This window comes from Salmo salar, chromosome ssa20, assembly GCF_905237065.1.
Source record: "Salmo salar chromosome ssa20, Ssal_v3.1, whole genome shotgun sequence".
NCBI classification, from domain to species: domain Eukaryota; kingdom Metazoa; phylum Chordata; class Actinopteri; order Salmoniformes; family Salmonidae; genus Salmo; species Salmo salar.
The window spans coordinates 25,798,713-25,819,458 of record NC_059461.1 but is presented as its reverse complement, the minus strand read 5'-3'; the positions used below and the strand labels follow the sequence as shown (position 1 = coordinate 25,819,458).

At 40.9% G+C, this 20,746-nt stretch overlaps 1 protein-coding gene across 3 annotated transcripts in view; it reads left to right on the top strand.

Moving 5' to 3' along the window:
• Window positions 1–281: 281 nt before the first annotated feature.
• The window catches only part of plcf (1-acyl-sn-glycerol-3-phosphate acyltransferase zeta), a 46,057-nt gene continuing 25,592 nt past the window's right edge, over window positions 282–20,746 (top strand). Inside the window, exons 1-4 of one of the 3 annotated variants that reach the window (XM_014160041.2) lie at window positions 282–409; window positions 1,750–2,380; window positions 7,763–7,832; window positions 7,930–8,230. In XM_014160041.2, coding sequence (XP_014015516.1) covers window positions 2,207–2,380; window positions 7,763–7,832; window positions 7,930–8,230 — 545 coding nt within the window. In that variant the 5' untranslated portion in view covers window positions 282–409; window positions 1,750–2,206. 3 annotated transcript variants of the gene reach the window in all.

Genomic DNA, 20,746 nt, shown 5'->3' with positions numbered 1-20,746 from the left:
GCTCCTCCACTTTGCTCTGACTCCAGGTCTCCAGCAGTTTTAGACTTTTACTCAAAAGTAGTATTTTACTGAGTGACTTTTACTTTTACTCAAGTATGAAAATTGGGTACTTTTTCCACCACTGCATTTACCCAACTAAATCATATATGTGATTGCACTCACTGGGCCTACTGTGAAATATTTTATATACATGTATTTTGTGTTCAGCATTAAGTAATGCGCGGGTGTTTCCACGTCCTACCACCAGATATCAGTTTAGAGACGAGGAAGAATGTTTTTGTTGTTGCTGAAAAACGAGACCACAAAACCGACGAGATTCTCGCAGGAACATCTGATGCGCACCATCATCGTTCATCACCTTAAGTCTATGCCGCTGTCCGTTGGCCACGGGTGGAGACAACAATGTGAGGTGAGTACATTAATGTAGCTATCTACCCACGTTTCAGGAAATTGTATCTCATCTTCCGTGATAGAAAGCTAACGTAGCGCAACAAAATCGACTGTTTGATATTGTTTGTGAATAGATGGTGTACAGCGTCAATGGTTACCACAGCCACAAAGTGATCACGTCTAAACCCCGCCTATTTCTACAATTTTCATAATGTGATTTTTAACCTAACCACACTGCTAACCTTATGCATAATCTTAAATTAAGACACACAAGCAAAGTTTCGTTTAATGAATTTGTACAATATAGCTAGCCAATTTTGACTTTGGGGGTGTGGTAAATAGTGACAGAGTATAGCAGATTAGAACTAAGAGCATTTTAGCTAACCATAACCCCTTTCTTAACCTTCACCTAATTATCCTAAACTGCTATGTTACTTCTAAACTGATGTGTAATTTCTAACCTGCTAAGAAAGTCACTTCTGGTCGTAGCTGCATTCCACCTAGTCCGAGTACTCATAATACTAGCCTAGCTAGCTTGCCATAGAATAGCCGACGCAACTCTATGATTTAAGAATAGCCCACAATTAATGTGTAAATGCAGGCCATTTGGCTGCTGAAATCCAGTCCGCCCACACCGGTGGCTGCTCAACTCCGTCGTAATTTGTTGAGTTGCTCAACTCCATTGTAATTCGTGGAGTTTAGTTTAATTGGCTAGCCTAAAAGTGTGATACGGATTGGATGCATGAATCGTGACACATTATTAGCTAGAATCCGTGTAATTTCTCCCTTCCTGGTCTGCTGGAGATGGTGTTAAAATTATTGCAACAGTCAGAAAATGTACGTACATACTTTTCTCGATTCTTATACTGTGCAATAACAAGCCCCTCACCAAAATGTTATCAGCCAGCCAGCTAACGTTACATAACTAACTAGCCGGCTTCGGATGTTATAATAACATGTCGTGACTGGAGCGAGGAGTGATGTTTAGTGGAAATAGTAACTTAAAAAAAAATATATATAGTGGCATCAGTAATTGCAAAAACTTGTAACTGGCTACAAAGAACTAACGTTAGCTAATTAATGTTACGAAGAACAGACTTGGTTGGCCTGACCATCCAAACATTTGAGTCATCATAATCTGAAGGAGAGAGACGCCACGCTAGCATCGTGGTCGTGTCCATCATGCGCAGTTAATTTTAATTTACATTATTTGCGTTAAGCTTAATATTGGTTGATTCTGATACTTCCCAAGTGGGACACACATTTCTACAACGAGTTAGCAAGTCGGAAATCTCCGAATTTCCTAGTGTCGACCAGCGCTTAGGCCTAACCTTGTGTTTTTGTTTACATCTCTTTCAGGTACATGTGATACTCAACTAAACAGTTGCAACTTTTGGATTCTTTCAATGCACAATATTCTCAAACCCTTTCAGGATCCTTAAAAAATGTTTGGTAGTAGTGGAATTTAAATTTGGAGTTAAACACAAATTCATTGTAGACCAACGCCCCACAATAAGTTTGAATGATAAGAAGCTAAATAAAACAACTGAACTGATAGACTGGAAGGCCCAGTTGCTATAACATATCTATAAAGCTGGGAGACAGCAGCAAGATGCTGTCCTCTACAGACATTGATTCACTGACCAGTGTGAGGAGGAGTCTCGTCCCTCAGACGTCTTAATGAAGGCACTGCTCTGGCTGAGAACTGAGACTGAGTCCTAAAAGACGGACAAGTGCGGCACTGTCGCTTCCTGCTGTTGGGTAACCTTTATAGTCTGGGTAGTAGGATCTCCCCATTGCCCCCTAAAGCCTCAAGATGGGTCCATTCTTAGACTTCAACCCCTTTGATAATCTGCTGTGCATTCTCTTGGGCATCTCCTTCACTGTGTGGTTCACCCTACTGCTCGTCTTCATCATCGTGCCTGCCATCTTTGGAGTGTCCTTTGGAATTCGCCGGCTCTACATGAAAACCTTACTGAAGATCTTTGAGGTGAGTGGGAACCACTTGACTGTTTGCAGGGGTTCACAGATGTTATCAGTTTGTGGTCAGATAAGACATCACATCAGACATTTGCACATGCATGATTAATTTGAATGATCAAGAATAGATGGTAGGCATATATGTCACACAACATTTATTACTGACGTAGACTTGAGAGGAGTGCATGGATTATACTCACTGTGTGCAGTGATGTGGCACTTTGACAGTGCGCCTGACCCAAACTGGGATTTAGCAATGGGAATTTAGTTTAGTGTAGGTCATGTGCACCTCCCCACCTTCAATCCCTCACCTCTGACATCAACTCATGAGTTCAGTTCAGGTCCATATTTACACTGCTTCATTTGCTTCACATGAAGTCACGACAAACACCTTTGTTGTCACAGAGAGGCTGAAGCAGGACATGTAATAAAAGATGGGTATAATGAGTGTGTAATAGCAATAGCACACAAGCATGAAGTTAGCACCACTCTAATCAGTGACTCAACAATATAATGGGTCACTGCCAAGAGAGTCATTACAAACTTTGCTGGCTGGTGACTATAAGTCAATTGTTAGTGGTACTCTTCACAACTCTGGCTTCACAGTGACCTTTTATCACTAGTACCCAGACAGCCGCGCATTCAGTGGTTGGTGGGTGGAGATTACATGATGGCCAGGGGCCCTGCCTCCCCCTCATTATGTAACTATGGAGAGACCAGAGAGAGCGGTACAGACCTGGGTACTAAAAGTCTTCATCTGGCTACATGTTTATGGTATGAACATGACTTTGTGGGATCTGTGCTTCTGACCCTACATTATCAACATTCACTTTCTTGTTTAGCCTGCTGATGGGATCAAGTGTCTCTCAATATTAATCAAAAGTTTCAATGGTTGTTGGAAGTTAGCCTAGCTGTCTGTTCACCTCTCACTAGTGAGATGAAACCAGAGAAGGTTATCTCACTCTGTCATCCTCTGCTTTATGTGCTGACAGTAAGCCTGTGAGCAGTTTCCAGTCAACCCCTTTGAGAGAAAGTTCTAGTGGCAGAAATATATGGGCTGGAGATATGAGAGGTTTCTCAGCTCGCAGTAGTGCCAAGCCTAGTTTACCAGCATTTTTATGAGAGAAGTAAGCTTACAGGCTGACCACACTGCTCGCGTCGCAAAATACATTTACGAATCTATGTTATTCAATTATTGCACCCACACTGCTCGCACGCGTCAACAAGCGTCTGCGTTGCCAAGGGCTAAAATTGAAGTCATTCTATTTCTGACGCAGATCGCGATTCAAGTCCTGCTTCTCCCATCTCCTCATTGGTTTAGCCTGGAGGGAAAGACGACTAGAAACGATTCGGTTGGCCGTTTTATGTGTGGCTTAATTGTCGGAGCGGAGGACCTTGTGCATTTCAGGTAAAATAACAACTCAATGTTTATATCCCAGGACAAATTAGCTAGCAATAGCAAGCTAGCTAAATGGGACAAATTAGCTAGCAAGTGCAAGCTAACTAGCTAAATTACTATAAATGTTTAATGCTTTTCGACCTGTCCCCAAATTAATGTCATTGGTTCCGAGTTTGTTTTGATATTTTAACCTGCGTTTCGTGATCGCATTTGGTGTAGGGGGACAAAATAAATGTATGCATGATGGCGCACGCGCGCAGCCGGTTTGGGTTCCGGGTAAAGATAGGTGATTGGTAGTATGACCGATTATTTTCCTTCTTGGTTTGTGCGAAGACAGATCTTGGTATTGCTTGGATGAGTCAAGTCTCCAACATGAAAATCACGTCCTTTGCTGCTGGTAACTTATGTCACGAATGTAACCCCATAACATTGATATGTATGAGCTGGGCTATGGGAATTGTCTTGCTATCTAGGGTATGAACCTGAACTTTCTCTTCATGGTTAGTACACCAGATCTCATGCAGAGAAGGTCAGTCTCACAAGGAACACCTGCTGGCTTTTATACAAGATTGGTGACAAAGCACTTTCTGTTCAACAATATTGCATCAACTGCAGTGTTAGAGAATGGGAAGGAGAGAAAGAACAAAGAGGACCCCGTAACTCCTACTGTCTAGGCTATGAAGTGAGTGTAGAGGTATCACACACCAACTCTTTTTTTTGGTTAGTATTATGTAATCCTGTGCCTCCACACCCCTTTGTCCTAAGCCATGTGCTGGCCTTGATTTGCACTGTTCCAGTTCAGACTCAACAGGATTGCTATGTTCGTCATCTACTAGCTTAAACCAAAGCAAACACATTTGTATCCCTATAAGCTGCACTTTAGTCTTATGATTCGCATGTCATGGTATTGTCATGTCAGTAAGTATTTTGTTGCGGCCAAACAACTGTAAAATCTCCCCTCGGTGAGCATTGTTATCCTTTCAAAAGGTGGGATGGTCAATTTCAGTTTCTAAAGAGAACTGTGTCCTTCGTCCTGTAGTGTTGTTGACATTGGCCTGGCACCGCTTAGTAGCAAAGATGCTTTGCCTCTTACTATGTTGTTGTGATCCTGTCCACAAGTGGTCAGTCTTGTAAATGTCCAGTTTTCCTGTCCTGTCAGAGGAATGTTGTGAAGTTGATCAGGTGAACCTTAACTGCTGTCAAGGCCTGTTGCCTAGTAAAGCCTTTTAGAATGTGAACACAGTCTATACATTTTTCTTTTTTAGCTAGGGGCCCTGAGCTACGTCTATTAGCCATTTGGCTCACATAACTGTATTGGAGTGTCATGTATGTGTAAGATAGATGCTTGAGCAGATTGGAATGTTCTGGCAGCAGAATTCTGCTGCTCTTCGCCCTGTCTCAACATCAGGATCCTATAAAGATGGGATGTGTTGTGTGAACTTGCACCCAGCTCAGTGCCTGAGGTTGGAGTAAAAGTTTGAGAACAGCCGATCCCCCTCCCACTTCCTCCTATCCTCCCTGCTCTGCCTGTTGTTGCTAAGGTATGGGCAACACTCCATTTCCAGCCTCATACTTTAGTGTTTGTTTAGGTGTGCAGATACAGTATGGACATCTGCACTTCATACAGCTTATGTGAGCATGTTCTTTTAGGCCTACATAAAACGGACAATTACTATGTGAATGCATTTAATAAATAAATAGAGAAAACAAATCATTCTAATGACTTCCATGGGGACAGACTCCCCTCATAATCGTTAGCTGCCCTGGAATAGTAACATCAAACTAATAGAAAAATACCTTATCAACCTAGTAGATTTAACTGCTTTATGTTATACTGTGTTTCAGTGTTGTGCAATATTGGCCTATTGGAAATGCACTTGTTGATAACATGTCTGTAATTTACTTCATGTCTTTATGAACTCAAGTGTTGTAGATAAAAGATAATGGACATATCAATGTAGGCCTATCTGTAATTGTATTATCTAACCTATCAAACTGCCACATAATTCCCGTAAGAAAGCGTGAAGCTGTTTTGGTCATTTTATGTGAAATAAAGTAAAAATGGAAAGTCTATTATTTAGAATTGTATTATTGTCTGAATGAGGTTGAGGCAGAATGTTTCTCTAGGAAGTAACGGGCTAACACTTGCAGGATCTTTTCTGGATCAAAAAGGGGCTTATGTGGGCATGGCAGGGGGTGTGGAAATTGTTGCTGTGTAAATGCTTTTTTCATTTTTTTTGGGCGGTGTAGAGAAATGTGTTAATTTCCTGCTATTCAAAACATTTCTCTATGGAGCTGAGACATTTAGCAATTTAAGGTAATTTCCTGCAATTGTACATGTTCTGTCATGGAGCTCAGAGAGAATGTTGCCGTTTTTAAAGCTAATTTCCTGAAATTCAAGGCATTTTTGCCTTGGGTAATGCTGTTCTTTTGCTCAAACTTAACAAAATCAATACTGCTGAATTCATTGTTTTTGGAATTTTAAATTCTCCCTGACTTTCTAGCTTTTATTTTAATTTTTCCAATATTATATACAGTACCAGTCAAAAGTTGACACACCTACTCATTCAAGGGTTTTTCTTTATTTTTACTATTTTCTACATTTGTATAATAATAGTGAAGACATCAAAACTATGAAATAACACACATGGAATCACCTAGTTTAACACTTTTTTTTTTTGCTTACAAATCAAAATATTTGAGATTCTTCAAAGTGGCCACCCATTGCCTTGATGGCAGCTTTGTACACTCTTCACATTCTCTCAATCAGCTTCATGAGGTAGTCACCTGGAATGCATTTCAATTAACAGGTGTGCCTTGTTAATTTGGATTTTTTTTTCCCTTAACGCGTTTGAGCCAATCAGTTGTTTTGTGACAAAATAGGGTTGGTATACAGAAGAGAGCTCTATTTAGTAAAATACCAAGTCCATATTATGGCAAGAACAGCTCAAATAAGCAAAGAGAAACAACAGTCCATCATTACTTTAAGACATGAAGGTCAGTCAATCCAGAAAATGTCAAGAACTTTGACTGTTTCTTCAAGTGCAGTTGCAAAAACCATCAAGTACTATGATGAAACTGGCTCTCATGAGGACCACCTCAGGAAAGGAAGACCAAGAGTTACCGCTGCTGCAGAGGATAAGTTCATTAGTTACCAGCCTCAAATTGCAGCACAAATAAATGCTTCAGAGTTCAAGTAACAGACACATCTCAACATCAACTGTTCAGAGGAGACCGCATGAATCAGGCCTTCATGGTTGAATTGCTGCAAATAAACCACTACTACTAAAGGACACCAATAAGGGGAAGAGACTTGCTTGGGCCAGGAAACACGAACAATGGACCTTGGGCCTGACGTTTCCAAATTTGAGATTTTTGGTTCCAACAGCTGTGTTTTTGTGAGATGCAGAGTTCGTGAACGGTCCCAATATCATTTGTTTTTCAACAGGACAATGACCCAACACACCTCCAGGCTGTGTAAGGGCTATTTGACCAAGAAGGAGAGTGCTGCATCAGTTGACTTGGCCTCCACAATCACCTGACCTCATCCCAATTGAGAGGGTTTGGGATGAGTTGGACCTCAGAGTGAAGGAGAAGCAGCCAACAAGTGCTCAGCATTTGTGGGAACTCCCTCAAGACTGTTGGAAAAGCATTCCAGGTGAAGCTGGTTGAGAGAATGCAAGGAGTGTGCAAAGCTGTCAAGGCAAAAGATGACTACTTTGAAGAATCTCAAATATTTTGATTTGTTCAACACTTTTTGGGTTACTGCATGATTCCATATGTGTTGTTTCATAGTTTTGATGTCTTCACTATTATTCTACAATGTAAAAAATAAAGAAAGATCCTTGATTGAGTATGTGTCCAGACTTTTGACTGGTACTGTATATATTTTTAACTATAGTTTGGACTTAGACAACCCAAAAAAACACTTAGGTGACCCGCCGAAGGATTTCAATGACAGAAAAATCCCTGACCTGTCTACTTTTCTTGTAGTGGGCCACGCATAGAATTGAAAGAGGAGCCAAGGACAACAACCATCTCTTGTACAAGCCCTACTCGAATGGTGAGTGATAGGCTGTGTGTTTTGAGTGTGTTCTGTGTTGTTGAGTTTCTGGTTTATAGGTGTTAAACATTTCCCATGTCTCCCTGGGGCATTGCAGCCATCATTGCCAAGGAGCCCACCTCCCTGGAGGAGGAGATTAATGAGATCCGGCGCCGCGGCAGTAACCGGGACCTGGACTCCGCTTCTGAGTTTGAGATGTCTGACATCTTCTACTTCTGCCGGCGAGGAGTGGAGAGCATCATGGACGACGAGGTGACCAAGAGGTTTTCTGCTGAGGAGCTGGAGTCATGGAACCTGCTGACCCGTAGCAACTATAACTTCCAGCACATCAGCCTGAGGCTGACGGTCCTGTGGGGGCTGGGGGTGGTGATCCGCTACGGCTTCCTGCTGCCTCTCAGGTAAGACGGGGTCAAGGTTAGCTCAAGGGATCAGATGGGGCGCTGGTTGGTTCAATAATAGTACTCTCTGTTTTCTGACATGTGGAAATAAAGATGTTTGACAGGCTAACATCAGAAACACTTCTCCATGTTTCTTCCTGAGAACATATAAACAAACAAACATTTGGCCATAGGCAGGGCTCTAACTAATAAAAGTAAGGAACACAACATAGAACTTAAGAACACCAGAATTTTTATCGATTGAGCTATACAGTAACCTATATTGTATGGTGTTCACCCATAAAACGAATAATTCTTTCAAGGTTTATAAAAATGTCCATTCAATAGGTAATTGCGTCAGGAAAAACAATAGTCCAACCCCATGTGTCTATACAGTACATTCGGAAAGTATTCAGACCCCTTGATTTTTCCACATTTTGTTACGTTACAGCCTTATTCTAAAATGTATTGAATTGTTTTTTTTCCCCCTCATCAATCTACACACAATACCAAAAACACGTTTTTCAAAATTTTAGCAATGTATAAAAAATAAACAGCTTATTTACGTAAGTATTCAGACCCTTTGCTATTAGACTTGACATTTTGCTCAGGTGCATCCTGTTTCCATTGATCATCCTTGAGATGTTTCTACAACTTGATTTGGAGTCCACCTATGGTAAATTCAATTGATTGGACATGATTTGGAAAGTCACACACCTCTCTATATAAGGTCCCACAGTTGACAGTGCATGTCAAAGCAAAAACCAAACTATGAGATCCAAGAAATTATCCGTAGAGCTCCAAGACAGGATTATGTTGAGAAACAGATCTGGGGAAGGGTAGCAAAAACTTCCTGCAGCGTTGAAGGTCCCCACGAACAGTGGCCTCCATCATTCTTGAATGGAAGAAGTCTTGGTGGTTCCAAACTCTTCCTAGAGCAGGCTGCCCAGCCAAACTGAGCAATTGGGGGTCAGGGAGGTGACCAAGAACCCGATGGTCACTCTGACAAAGCTCCAGAGTTCCTCTGTGGAGATGGTTGTCCTTCTGGAAGGTTCTCCCATCTCTGCAGCGCTTCACCGATCAGGCCTTTATGGTAGAGTGGCTAGACGGAAGCCGCTCCTCAGTAAAAGGCACATGACAGCCCGCTTGGAGTTTGACAAAAGGCACCTAAAGGACTCTGACCATGAAAAACAAGATTCTCTGGTCTGACGAAACCAAGATTGAACTCTTTGGCCTGAATGCCAAGCATGATGTCTGGAGTAGAGTCATGCAGAGCAAGGGGAACAACTACTCCAAGTCTCAGAGCAAGTGAAGTTTGAAACGCTATAAGCGCGCACCCGCTAACTAGCTAGCCATTTCACATCGGTTACACCAGCCTAATCTTGGGAGTTAATAGGCTTGAAGTCATAAACAGCGCAATGCTTGAAGCACAGCGAAGAGCTGCTGGCAAAACGCATAAAAGGGCTGTTTGAATGAATGCTTACGAGCCTGCTGCTGCCTACCACGGCTCAGTCAGACTGCTCTATCAAATCATAGACTTAATTATAACAACACACAGAAATGTGAGCCTTTGGTCATTAATATGGTCGAATCTGGAAACTATCATCTCAAAAACAAAACGTTTTTCCTTTCAGTGAAATACGGAACCGTTCCGTATTTTATCTAACGGGTGGCATCCCTAAGTCTAAATATTCCTGTTACATTGCACAACCTTCAATGTTATGTCATAATTATGTAAAATTCTGGCAAATTAGTTCGCAACAAGCCAGGCTGCCAAAACTGTTGCATATACCCTGACTCTGCGTGCAATGAACGCAAGAGAAATGACACAATTTCACCTGGTTAATATTGCCTGCTAACCTGGATTTCTTTTAGCTAAATATGCAGGTTTAAAAATATATACTTCTGTGTATTGATTTTAACCTCTTGTCGTTCGCCTAGGATAGGGGGTGCTACAGCGATTATTTTTTTTGTATTATTATGATTTTTTTTTAAAACAATTCGTGCCCATTTTAAACGGCCTCCTACTCAAACTCAGAAGCTAGGATATGCATATAATTAATACTTGTGGATAAAAAACACCCTAAAGTTTCTAAAACTGTTTGAATGGTGTCTGTGTATAACAGAACTCATATGGCAGTCAATACCCCGAGACCGATCGGAACAGGAAGTGGAATTCTGAATTGCGGACTCAACTTCACCACTTTGCCTGTAATTCACACAGTAAGCAATGGTTCATTGAGCACTTCCTATTGCTTCCACTAGATGTCCCCAGTCTTTACAAAGTGATTTGAGCCTTCTACTGTGAAAACTGAATGAATGAGACGCAGTGGAACGTGGTCACACGGAGAGGGCCATCACCATTATGACGCCGGCGCCCCTGGCTACCCTCCCCTTTCGAAACGTTTTGAAACACAATGCAATTGTCCCCCTTGAATCTTATTGGAGCTCTGGTTGAAAAAGGCCCTAAAGATTTGTTATACAACATTTGAACGAACCTAAATTAAAAAAAAAAGTATTTTATTGAAAGAGTAGTCCCGCAGCCGACGGAAGTTTTGGAGCAGCCTTCAGAACGCGCTAACAAGAACAAGCTATTGGGACGTAAAGGATTAACTTTTTCGAACGAAAATACATTTGTTGTGGACCTGGGAATTCCTGGAAGTGCTTTCTGAGGAAGATAATCAAAGGTAAGGGATTATTGACAATAGTATACAAGACTAGATTTGATATGCGATTGTTCCAAGATGGCGCTGACCTGTATTGCTAGCCTATTTTTCTGAGTATCGCATCCCCTTTTATCGCAAAGTGTGATTACCCAGTAAAGTTATTTTTAAATCTGGCATTGCAGGTGCTTTCAAGAGATGCTAATCTATAAATCTTAGAATGACAATATTACATTTAAAAAATGTTTTCGAATAGTAATTTAGTAAATTCTAGCGCTGTTTCACCGGATGCATTTGAGGGAAAATAGTTAGTCAGCGTTACGCGCCGATGTAAAATGCTGTTTTTATTTATAAATATGAACTTTATCGAACAAAAGAATGCATGTATTGTGTAACATGATGTCCTAGGAGTGTCATCTGATGAAGATTGTCAAAGGTTAGTGCTGCATTTAGCTGTTTTTTGGTTATTTGTGATGCATGTGGTTGGTCGGAAAATGGCTATGTGGCTACTTTTACGATATACTCCTCTAACATAATCTAATGTTTTGCTTTTGCTGTAAAGCCTTTTTGAAATCGGACAACGTGGTTCGATTCAGGAGAGGTGTATCTATAAAACGACATAACATAGTCCTATATTTGAAAAAAATATATATAAAATTTCATTATGCTAATGGCGATAGGATTTTTCGCTGGATGCGGGACGGAGCCCGACCAGGGGTTAAGAAAGGCATTGATGTTTATGGTTAGGTACAGTCATGCAACGATTGTGCTTTTGTTAAATCATCCCCAGTTTGGCGAAGTCGGCTGTCTTTGTTAGGAAAAAATAATCTTCACACAGTTAGCAACGAGCCAGGCGGCCCAAACTGCTGCATATACCCTGACTCTGTTGCAAGAGAAGTGACACATTTTCCTTACTTAAAAGAAATTCATGTTAGCAGGCAATATTAACTAAATATGCAGGTTTAAAAATATGTACTTGTGTATTGATTTTAAGAAAGGCATTGATGTTTATGGTTAGGTACACGTTAGAGCAACGTGTACCTAAGCGATTATATGCAACGCAGGACAGGCTAGATAAACTAGTAATATCTTCAACCATGTGTAGTTTACTAGTGATTATGATTGATTGTTTTTTATAAGTTTAATGCTAGCTAGCAACTTACCTTGGCTTCTTACTGCATTCGCGTAACAGGCAGGCTCCTCGTGGAGTGCAATGTAAAGCAGGTGGTAAGAGCATTGGACTAGTTAATCGTAAGGTTGCAAGATTGAATCCCCGAGCTGACAAGGTAAAAATCTGTCGTTCTGCCCCTGAACAAGGCAGTTAACCCACCGTTCCTAGGCCGTCATTGAAAATAAGAATGTGTTTTTAACTGACTTGCCTAGTTAAATAAAGGTGTAAAAAAAAATTAAAAAAAATAAACGGCATCCAAAAATACCGATTTTCCGATTGTTATGAAAACTTGAAATCGGCCAATCCGATTAATCGGCCGACCTCTAGTCTGGAGGAAACCTTTCACCATCCCTACGACCATCCCTACGGTGAAGCATGGTGGTTGCAGCATCATGCTGTGGGGATTTTTTTCAGAGGCAGGAACTGGGAAACTACTCAGGATCAAGGGAAAGATGAACGGAGCAAAGTACAGAGATCCTTGATGAAAACCTGTTCCAGAGCACTGGGACCTCAGACTGGGGTGACGGTTCACCTTCCAACAGGAGAACAACCCTAAGCAAACAGCCAAGACAACGCTTGAGTGGCTTCAGGATAAGTCACTGAATGTCCTTAAGTGGTCCAGCCAGAGCCCGGACTTGAACCCGATCAAACCTCTCTGGAGAGACCTGAAAATAGCTGTGCAGCGACGCTCCCCTTCCAACCTGACAGAGCTTGAGAGGATCTGCAGAGAAGAATGGGAGAAACTCTCTAAATACAGGTGTGCCAAGCTTGTAGCATCATACCCAAGAAGATTCAAGGCTGTAATCGCTGCCAAAGGTGCTTCAACAAAGTACTGGGTAAAGGGTCTGAATACTTATGTAAATGTGATATTTCAGTCTTTTAAAGAAAAAATGTAAACATTTGCTAAAATTTCTAAAACCGTTTTTGCTTTGTTATTGAGGTTTTTTATTTATTTTTTATTTTAAAAAAATTCATTTTAGAATAAGGCTGTAACCTAACAATGTGGAAAAAGTCAAGGAGTCCGAATACTTCCAAATGCACTGTATATGGTTCAAAAGTTAGACTATTTACTCTGAGAATTTAGCATTAACAACTCTGTGGCGCTGCTCCGTGACAACGGGACTGACTTTGAACATCAACTAGTGGCTGCTGGTTTGTGATTGACATGGGCTTTTTCTAAATTAAATCTGCGGAATGCAAAATAAGGACTAAATATATTTATTTACAAAGCTAACAGACTGAATTTCAATATCCACCCTCCGAAGACAGTGTTCCTGTTTTCATTGTGTATTTTTGATTCTTTCCGTTTAAATCGCGTTAGAAACTCTCAATGTAGATTGATCGCTAAGGATCTGGACATGAAAATGACAAGGGTATGAAGTTGATTTTGATTGGTCCAACCATTGGTAACGCATCCAAATGGTTTCACCTCCAAACGCTGGATAAACAGTAAATCATTCTCTGCAAATTTCTTTAATTGTGGCTGAGCTTTCGGTCAGTGGACCTTCATGAGAGCACCTCCCAAAGCCAAATATGGAAGAGATACAACCAAGAGCGACGGAAGTCTAAACTAGCAACGGTCAAAGCAATTTAAATTTCTTATTTCATCAACACTGTCAAGTACAAGTATATTAAAGTTACAATATTGTAGAGAACAATGATTTTAATTTCTTGATTTATAAAGACAGGGAAAAGAGAACTCTGTTTTGAGATTAATTTCATAGCATCTTCTGGAATTGCCCCTTTCTCTACATTCTAGAGAATTGAGTGAATGTACAGTACCAGTCAAAAGTTCTACATTGAAGAATCTCAAATATATTATTCTACAAAGTATCCACCCTCTGCCTTGACAACAGCTTTGCACACTCTTGGCATTCTCTCAACCAGCTTCATGAGGCAGTCACCTGGAATGCATTTCAATTAACAGGTGTGCGTTAAGTTAATTTGTCGAATTTCTTTCCTTAATGTGTTTGAGCCAATCAGTTGTGTTGTGACAAGGTAGGGGTGGTATACAGAAGATAGCCCTATTTGGTAAAAGACCAAGTCCAGATTATAGCAAGAACAACTCAAATAAGCAAAGAGAAACGACAGTCCGTTACTTTAAGACATGCAGAAAATTTCAAGGACTTTGAACGTTTCTTCAAATCCAGTCACAAAAACCATCAAGCACCATGATGGCTCTCGGGAGTAGGGATGGGTATCCTTAAGATTTTAACTGTATTACTACTCTTACCGATACTGCTATCGATCCGGTACTTTAACGGTGTTTTATCGTTTATTTTTTAAAATGTACAGAAAGAAATTAAACAAATTAAGAACAGAATTAACAGTTTATTTTACATTTCAGAAAATGAAGCAATTTACAGCAAAAGAAACCGTAATGTTGTGAACAAATCACTATTAAAGACTCATGTTGTGATGATGGAAATATAAAACAAATGAAACTATTTTCCTGCTAAATAAAATACAGTGGTGTAGAGCAACACGGGTGGGGCATTCAGGTAGGCTGCAAAAGGACTAATAGTTCTTAGCAGTTCTTCTGCCAGAGAAGGCAAATATGTTGGTCTTTCTCCAGAAGTCGGGCCCTCTCCTGGCTTATTGTGTTCCCTGCAGTTGAAAATACCCTCTCGCTAGGGGTGGAGGAGGCGTGAGCACAGAGGTAGCTTGTTGCAGTCTTTGAGGGGGGGCAGAGTAGCTCTCTTTTCCCACCACCACATCACAGGATCTTCAGCCATGGGGATGGGAGGCAGGCCTTTGTAGAGCTCGACCTCTAGGTCAACACGCTTGCTGAGGGTGAGGGACGAGGAGTCCTGTTGGATCGTCAACCTCAACTCCCTGTCCTCTTCTGAGAACAGCTCCTCCAAGGCACTCCTTGTTTTGTACAATGGAGGGACTGTCTCCTCCATTTCCTCTCCTTCAGACTCCTCCTGTTGCTGGTGCTCTGTCTGTCTGTCTGCTCCGGCTCCTCTGACAGCCCTGGTGTTGCTCTTGTCACATTGGCCTCAACAGTTGCCTTCCGCAGCCTGTCCCAGGTGGCGTCACTCACCGGCCTCCCTTTAAATCTGGGGTCCATTGCTGTGGCCTCATGCAGGAAGGCTTGAATATCCTCATCCTGATAGTGCTCGGAGAGGTTCTCCCACACCTTCTCTTTGATGGTTGCCACAAACCTATCTTCATGTTCACAGTGAAGTGCTCTTCCAGTTTTTGGAGGATGGGTATGATCTGTCCATGTGGCATTCTTTTCACATGAGACACACAGTGTGGATGTATAGAGGATTCCCATGAGCTGGACAAACTCCTCAGCCTTATGGAAGTCCTCCTCCTTCAGGTTGTCCTTGGTCATTGCTTTTCGCAGTCGTGGGTACAAGGCTGCTGCTTGAATTGCTGGATACTGCTCCATGAATCTCTCTCGTTAGATGGTGCGAGTTCCATCTGGTCTTGACATCAAGGATGAGGAAGTGTTGCGGAAGGCCTGAAACAACAACAACAAACATTTAATTACCGCACACTTGAATATTGAATTAAATTGTTAAATGTGGGAATTTCAAAATAATACTTGAATAGATTGAACTGGCTTCTTACCAATGAGCTGCTGCTTTTCCTTCAATACTGTTTTGGACATCGAGGATCTCTTGAACCACATGACCACTGCTCTGATTTGGGCTGCCCGTTTATCAATGGAAGTCATTTTGTAGATTTTCTGTGCTGCCAGATTCAATGTGTGTGCAAAGCATCCCATTTTTAGGATGTGTAGCCTCTTGATAACAACATTCATATTGCCAGCATTATCAACAGTCACAGCTACAATCTTGCTCGGCTCCATCTCAAACTCTTCCAGAATGTCTGAGATCTCCTCTGCCACTACTTCGCCAGTTAGCGATTTGTACACTGCCCTGGTGTGGAGGACCTTCTGTTTTACACTGCCCTGGTGTGGAGGACCTTCTGTTTTACACTGCTCTGGTGTGGAGGACCTTCTGTTTTACACTGCCCTGGTGTGGAGGACCTTCTGTTTTACACTGCCCTGGTGTGGAGGACCTTCTGTTTTACACTGCTCTGGTGTGGAGGACCTTCTGTTTTACACTGCCCTGGTGTGGAGGACCTTCTGTTTTACACTGCTCTGGTGTGGAGGACCTTCTGTTTTACACTGCCCTGGTGTGGAGGACCTTCTGTTTTACACTGCTCTGGTGTGGAGGACCTTCTGTTTTACACTGCCCTGGTGTGGAGGACCTTCTGTTTTACACTGCCCTGGCTTAGGTAGTGCACTGTAACAGTGAGATAGTGGTCCTGACAGAGGCTGGTGTCGTCTGACGTGATAGCCAGCTTTGGCACGTCCTTCAGCTCAGTGATCACATTGGCCTTTTCTACACCATACCAGGTAGGAATGAATGTGTCACTGAGGTAACTCCAGGAGGGACGGGTATATTTGTGGTTGAGTGCCTTGCTCATCTCCCTACAGTGTAAAAAAAAAAAAAGAGTTCATGTGTTGAATTATAATTTTTGTGTTACTGTGATGGGATTAACATGCAACCCTTTTATTGTACAATATCCTACAAATTTATACAAGTCAGTATATACTGACAGACTGTTACCTAAAGCCCTTGGACTCCACTGTTGCAAAGGGGTGTAGGCCTTTCACTATGAACTTGGTCATACTCCCACTAGCTGCCAGTGTGAAGGGGCTTTGGGCTTGTCTTTTGGCTTGGACCAGCTGTATTAGAGGGTTAGTTCATTGTAGCTGCAACTTGACCCAAAAAGTTTCAATCTTTTAAATGGGTGATTTGAATTTATGAACGCACCCATAGCTAAACAATGAGCTGCCTAATGTTTACTTTTGATCATGAACCCATGTTAGCATAATTTAGTTGTGTGGGCTCTAGGCTGCTAGCATACATACCTAACGTAGATTGGACAACGAGAGATGAACTACGAGCTAGGCAGTCAAACTGCATTTCTCTGCCTGTACATGATGCACTTTCGATAGATGTTTGGACAGATTTCTCGTGTTTCCAAGCAAAAGTCTTGTTACACTTGTGGCAACGAGCATTGTCAGCATCGACTCTGAAATGTAACCACACTTTTGAATGTTTAGTTCTCTCAGCCATCGTCACTAATTAAGAGCAGGGTCTTTCTTGTGTGTGTTGTAGCGTGTGAGAGACACGGCCTCTGCGAGAGAGATCTCTTCTGGATTGGGAATAGCGAAAATTCATCATAGACAAATGTCTTTTTGCAAATTAGAAACGGTTAGTGAGAATGTGCAAGATAACGTTTATGTGGCAATAATAAATAGGAAATGTATTTTCTTTATTTCTCCAGTATCGAATGCAGAACCGATAACGTCGGAGCTTATCGATACTACAGTCTTTCATAATTTAGCCCCAGGCCCATTTAATACAGGGTTTCACATCTCAACATCAACTGTTCAGAGGAGACCGCATGAATCAGGCCTTCATGGTTGAATTGCTGCAAAGAAACCACTATTACTAAAGGACACCAATAAGAAGAAGAGTCTTGCTTGGGCCAAGAAACACGAGCAATGGACGTTAGACCGGTGCAGATCCGTCCTTTGGTCTGATGAGTCCAAATTGGAGATTTTTGGTTCCAACCGCTGTGTCTTTGTGAGACGCAGGTGATTTCCGCATGTGTGGTTCCCACCGTGAAGCATGGAGTGGTGTGATTGTGTGCTTTGCTGGTGACACTGTCAGTGATTTTATTTAGAATTCAAGGCACACTTAACCAGCATGGCTACCACGGCATTCTGCAGGGATACGCCATCCTAATCTGGTTTGGGATTATCATTTGTTTTTCAACAGGACAATGACCCAAAAACACACCTCCAGGCTGTGCAAGGGCTATTTGACCAAGAAAAGCGTGATGGAGTGCTGCATCAGGTGACCTGGCCTGCACAAACTTCCGGCCTCAACCCAATTGAGATGGTTTGGGATGAGTTGGACCGCAGAGTGAAGGAAAAACAGCCAACAAGTGCCCAGCATATGTGGGAACTCCTTCAAGACTGTTGGAGAAGCATTCCAAGTGACTACCTCATGAAGCTGGTTGAGAGAATGCCAAGAGTGTGCAAAGCTGTCATCAAGGCAAAGGGTGGCTACTTTGACGAATCCAAAATATTTGTTAAACACATTTTTGGTTGCAACAGGATAAAATGCGCTATTTCATTGTTTATGTTTTCACAATTCTACAATGTTGAAAATAGTATAAAACAAAATGTAAAGAAAAACCCTTGCATGAGTAGGTGTGTCAACTTTTGACTGGTACTGTGTATATATTGGGCCTATATGTATTCTAGCTACTACTGAAGCACATGTTCCCTGGAAACGAATATGTAACCCTGTAAATACATTTGTTTTATTATAGAAAGCTAAAATGATGACGCAAATACCTACCATTGAAATTAGACATTTCTGGAATATTGGGTTTCTATATTTTCCTATTGAGATGTATTACATAGAAAATTGTACACTGTCGTCGTCATTTCACAATCCAAGTTTGTATCGACAGGTAACCTATTGAATATAATTTGATGCATCCTCGAAATGCCATGTCTGCCTATGCCTACACATATTTGCTCAAATAAAATATTATATTTCTATTACCCTCAACAACCAAATTGGGCCCTAATTTCAGATTTGATCATCACTGTCAATCGTGAATGATAATTCTTCACGTTTTATGAGTGAAATGTCCAAGCTGCATCTGTATGCCAACAATTTGATCCAAATCAGTTTCATGGGAATATGCATTTAGATCTTCTGGAATGATGTACAATAAGTAACCAGATGTTAACAGCTACAGCCTACCTGTATTGTTTCAATCCTAACAAATCATAAACCTTGGTTTAACCCAGATTGAGTCTATTAATCTTGTTTTTTTTACGTAGTTTTAAATTAATCCTAATTAAATCCTTCCTCTAATCTAAATGTAGTTTTCACTTTAATCCTAGATTAATTTTAAACCTGTTGCTCAATGAATTAAAAAAAAATATATATATATATATATATACATTTAGAGATTAATTCTGAACTGCCACTCGAGGTGGTTTAACTGATAATGGAAGCATATCTACTGTGGAGCGACCAAATCGAGTTCCTCAGAGAATAATTACAGACCGGTTGAATCCTGTTTAGTTTTATGATAACTCGTTATTAGTAGGCTATTTACGTGCCCATTTTGTGCAACAATTGAATTGGAGTTTATGATATGCCCAGCCTTGGTACAAATGATGTAATGCAACATGCTATAACGGCCTGATAATGCTACTTCACTACAATGTTAACATTTGTTTAAATGTGCATTATAGGCATTGATATTTACCAGTTATTTATGCTTACTAAATATTTGAAGGTCTAGTTCTCCGTCGTCATCATAGGGGTTATGGAGAGAGGCAAACTGCTGGGGATTCATCTCGCATATCTTCTGGGTGATGGGATCAATTCCCCGCTTTCATCCGATTTTGTGTCCCTCTTCGCTTTTAATCTGTGTCGATCCATTACATTTGTCGCATAAAATGCCCCAGGTGTCTTCCTTCTTTTTGACAGTCGTGTTGTCTGTCTGTCTTGTCCTCAGTATGTTAATAAATTCCTCCATCAGCTCTGACAATATTTTTTTTCATAAGCGGAGAAATGTGAACTTCTTTGACATGCCATAATCAGGTGGCTAGCGGATGAATGATAAATGGCTAAATAACGTTAACTAATGACAATAATAAATAATATTTTATGCTAGCTAGTTTGGTTTATAAACTAGCTAGCTACAGTAGCTAACAAATTTGTTTTCTGTATAGTACTGGCAAATAACGGATTTAATTTCAAATCAGCCAACCCATGAGAACCTTTTCATGATGGATTTGCAGTAGTTCTAACATTAAAATAATGTATCAAAAAACAGCAACTTTGTGGCATCATTTGTCAAGTAGGCTAGTTACTTCGTTTCAACTCACGAAATACCTCATTGGTGTAGCATGACACTAATCATAAATTTAATGATCCAGATTTAAAATTAAGTGGTGCAACACATCTCTGATTTAATTTATAAACCTAGATTTACGAAACCAAGATTAGCTCTAATCCTAAATTAATTTAAACCATGTTGGTGCAACCCAATTTAGCTTAGTGGCGAGTGCGCTGTTGAGTTATGTCCGTATGAGAAGGAAAAACATGACTATTCAGCACAATCATCCTAAAATCTCAGAAGAAAGGTGTTTTTTGTTCTAACAGTAATGTTATGCTGTTATATTAACCTCTCTGGGCTAGGCGGGATGAAATCGTCCCACCTACGCAACAGCCAGTGCAATCCGGTGGCGCGATTTTCAAATACCTTAGAAATGCTATTACTTCAATTTCTCAAACATATGACTATTTTACACCATTTTAAAGACAAGACTCTCCTTAATCTAACCACACTGTCCGATTTCAAAAAGGCTTTACAACGAAAGCAAAACATTAGATTGTCAGCAGAGTACCCAGCCAGAAATAATCAGACACCCATTTTTCAAGCTAGCATATAATGTCACAAAAACACAGACAGCTAAATGCAGCACTAACCTTTGATGATCTTCATCAGATGACACACCTAGGACATTATGTTATACAATACATGCATGTTTTGTTCAATCAAGTTCATATTTATATCAAAAACCAGCTTTTTACATTAGCATGTGACGTTCAGAACTAGCATACCCCCCGCAAACCT